Raw genomic sequence first — 3,410 nt, forward strand, 5'->3', positions numbered from 1 at the left:
CACATCATACCACCATCAACAGAAGGATGGTTACACACTTCATCGTTTATTGCCTCCATTCCAGAAGGTTTGTGTCATAGCCTTCTAAGCCATCTTCTATCTACTCTTGTTTCCCGAGGAGATCAAGCCCTCAATCTGAAATTTTGGACTACTGTACCTCAACTTCATTACTTGGGACATTGTCTCTCGGAGATCTCCTACATTGGATATAGTAAAACATACATTAAACAACATTTATTATAGGGAAGGTGGAAAGAACCGTAACAGTTAGTGTTTAATAGAGATTTTTAGGCCTTTTAACATAAATTAAATGTAAAGAATGAAGGGAAAACCAAAAAATGGAGAAAAAAGATAAATAGGTTTCTTGGCCAAAGAGAGGTGCCACCTCTCTTTTCTATTGCCCACTTATATATATATATATATATATATATATATATATATATAAAGGTAAACTTTTTGCTTGCAAAACTATTAAACAGCACAATACTTCATAGCATTAAAAAAAAGTTGTTGTTAAATATTTTTAACCTTGTTTTCTTTCCAAATGGAATAAAATAACTCTTTTGAATGAAAGGAAATATTGCAAAGGCACAACAACGGAACTCTCGGAGGAAAAATAGTATTGCTTTCACATTCTTTATAGGAAAAATTATATGGTTTAGCTAACTTATATATTGTATTTATCATTAATAGCTATACTTTTAAAAAATTGCTATGCATAGCGATATTTGAATGTTATAGCAAATTTACTTGTAGTACTGAAACAAGAGATTAATTATTTTGAACTGAATGCTAACAACATAAGTTCTCGTAACTCAGTTGGTTAGAACACCCGTTTAGTAAGAGGGAGGTGTTGAGGTTGACTCTCATCGTGAGCATCTTGTTTCTTAATTTTTTTGTATTTCTGTATTTCGCCTTGGTTGTACGCATTGCGGAATACAAGTTATATTTGTTGCGCTAAATATTAATTAGGCAAACTATAATTACATATGGTAATTAAACTCTAAACCATAGTGCTTTGTGAAAATTCCTTTATTATCATCATAGTTCTTTATTGTTCGAGTGACATTAAATAAAAATGAAGCTGAAGATTAATTAAAAGAATTTAATGCTTAGAATTTAATTTTGCAAGTAACGGGTTCATGGGAAAAACGCATGAAACAGTTGCTATAAAAATATTCAGAAACATACTACTTGTAGAGAGTTCTATTTTGTGGCTAAGTCATTTTCCCCTATAAATAAAGGGGTCTTACCCCAATGTAAATCATCGCAAAATTCAATAAGAATTTCCTCTCTCTCTTTCTCTGCAATATTGTTCTTCTACTTTTATTGTTTCATCTCACGTTATCAGCACGAGACTCTACCGTCTCAAGAAGATTAAGGTACAACTTTTCTCCTCTTTTAATTATGACTGATATTATGAAAAGAAAGTTCATTGCCCTTGAAATTTCTGGCAAGAACTATATGACATGGGTGTTGGATGCTGAAATCCATTTAGATGCAATGGGTCTTGGAGACGCCATTAAAGACAAAACTAAAGCATCCACCCAAGACTGTGCTAAGGCCTTGATTTTCTTGCGCCATCACCTTGATGAAGGGATGAAAATAAAATATCTCACAGTCAAAGATCCACTTGTTTTGTGGAATGGCTTAAAGGAAAGATATGACAACTTAAAGTTGGTCACTCTTCCACAAGCACGATATGATTGGGCTCATTTGAGACTGCAAGACTTTAAGTCTGTTTCTGAATATAATTCTGCAATATTCAGAATTACTTCTAAATTGAAACTCTGTAGAGATACTACCACTGATTATGATATGCTTGAAACAACGTTCTCCAATATGGTCTTGCAACAGCAATACGGAGACAAAGGTTTCAAGAAGTACTCTGAGTTGATTTCTCTTCTCCTTGTGGCTGAGCGAAACAATGACTTGCTCATGAGAAATCACGAAAATCGACCCACTGGGTCTACACCATTGCCAGTGGATGAAGTGTATTCCCATTATGCTAAGCGTGGAAAAGGCCGTGGCCCTATTCGTGGTCGTGGTCGTGGTCATGGTCGTGGCCGTGGCCGTGGACAAGGAAGAAATTTTCCTGGTGTTAATAATCCCCCAAAGAAAAATAACCACCAAAAGTGGAAAGGGAATGATGAGAAGCCAAAGGCAAATTGTTCAGAAACCGAATGTTATCGTTACGACGGAAAAGGGCATTGGGCAAATATTTGTTGTGTACCAAGATATTTAGTTGAGCTTTATCAAGCATCTCTAAATAACAAAGGCCCTGAAGCTAATTTTGTCTCTGACAATGATTTTGACATCACCCACTTGGATGTGACAAACTTTTTTGAGCGCCCTAATGGAAAAATAGACCACTTGATCGGTGATGGATCCATGGTTAAAGATGATTGAGTAGTTTAATTTTTATTTTTGCCTATTCATAGTAGTTAGTGAATAAATATTATGTAATCATAGTTCTTTACATGAGTAGTAGCCATTAGTATCAATTAATATTATTTATTTTATGGAATAGTTTTAGTTCATTTTGATTAAATATAGTTCTAGTATTCGTTTTATACAATGTTCTAATAATGGTACGAATACCTTTCTTATCGCTTCTTATATTGGAATGGCCTAACTTATAGGTAATTTGATTTAAAATAGAATATTAACTATCCTACTAAAACTAAAATGTAATAAGCCAATGGAACATATGATTTCAAGAACATTAACGTAACGAAAACATATATTTATCGAACATGTAAGTCTTCACGTTGTTAACAGTGATATGGACTGAATAGTATACCGTGTTCCGACTTCTATTTTGCTTTAAATTCATATAGGTACATGGTACTTTAGAAGAATTATTTTCAAAATCACTGTGTGAATATTTAAACATGTTTAAAGCACTATGGTAGTGTTTTTGTCTTGTGTTTATGTTAATAGTATGTTTTTTTCTTCTAACAATACTAAGGGTTATTCGTATATTTCTTTTGTATGTCAAACAATGGGAAGCAAATATGGATATTTCACAAAGAAAACTTGGATCAAAGTTCAATTGTAAAAATATTTGTTTAATTGATTCATGTATGACACATACAATATTCAAAGAGAAGAAATATTTCTCTCATTTAAATATGTGTAAGGCAGATATTACTACAATTTCTGGTAGTAGTAAATTAATTGAAGGCTCTGGAAGAGCTACTATAACTCTGCCTAAAGGAACAATACTTATCATAGAGGATGCAATGTTCTCCTCCAAGTCCAAGAGGAACTTGTTGAGTTTTAAAGATATCCGTCGAAATGGATATCATATTGAGACAATAGATGAGAATAATCTTGAATATCTCATCATTACCAAGAATGTATCTAGCCAAAAGAGGGTTATTGAGAAGTTCCCATCTTTATTTTAT

General features: G+C 33.1%; 1 protein-coding gene across 1 annotated transcript; it reads left to right on the forward strand.

The window, feature by feature from the left end:
* The first annotated feature begins 1,599 nt into the window (after positions 1-1,599).
* On the forward strand, positions 1,600-2,409 carry LOC138888559 (uncharacterized). The gene has a single exon (XM_070170445.1). It carries the CDS (start codon positions 1,600-1,602, stop codon positions 2,407-2,409), a length of 810 nt encoding a protein of 269 aa, XP_070026546.1.
* The last annotated feature ends 1,001 nt before the right edge of the window (positions 2,410-3,410 follow it).

The sequence above is a fragment of the Nicotiana sylvestris genome, chromosome 3 (genome assembly GCF_000393655.2).
Source record: "Nicotiana sylvestris chromosome 3, ASM39365v2, whole genome shotgun sequence".
NCBI classification, from domain to species: domain Eukaryota; kingdom Viridiplantae; phylum Streptophyta; class Magnoliopsida; order Solanales; family Solanaceae; genus Nicotiana; species Nicotiana sylvestris.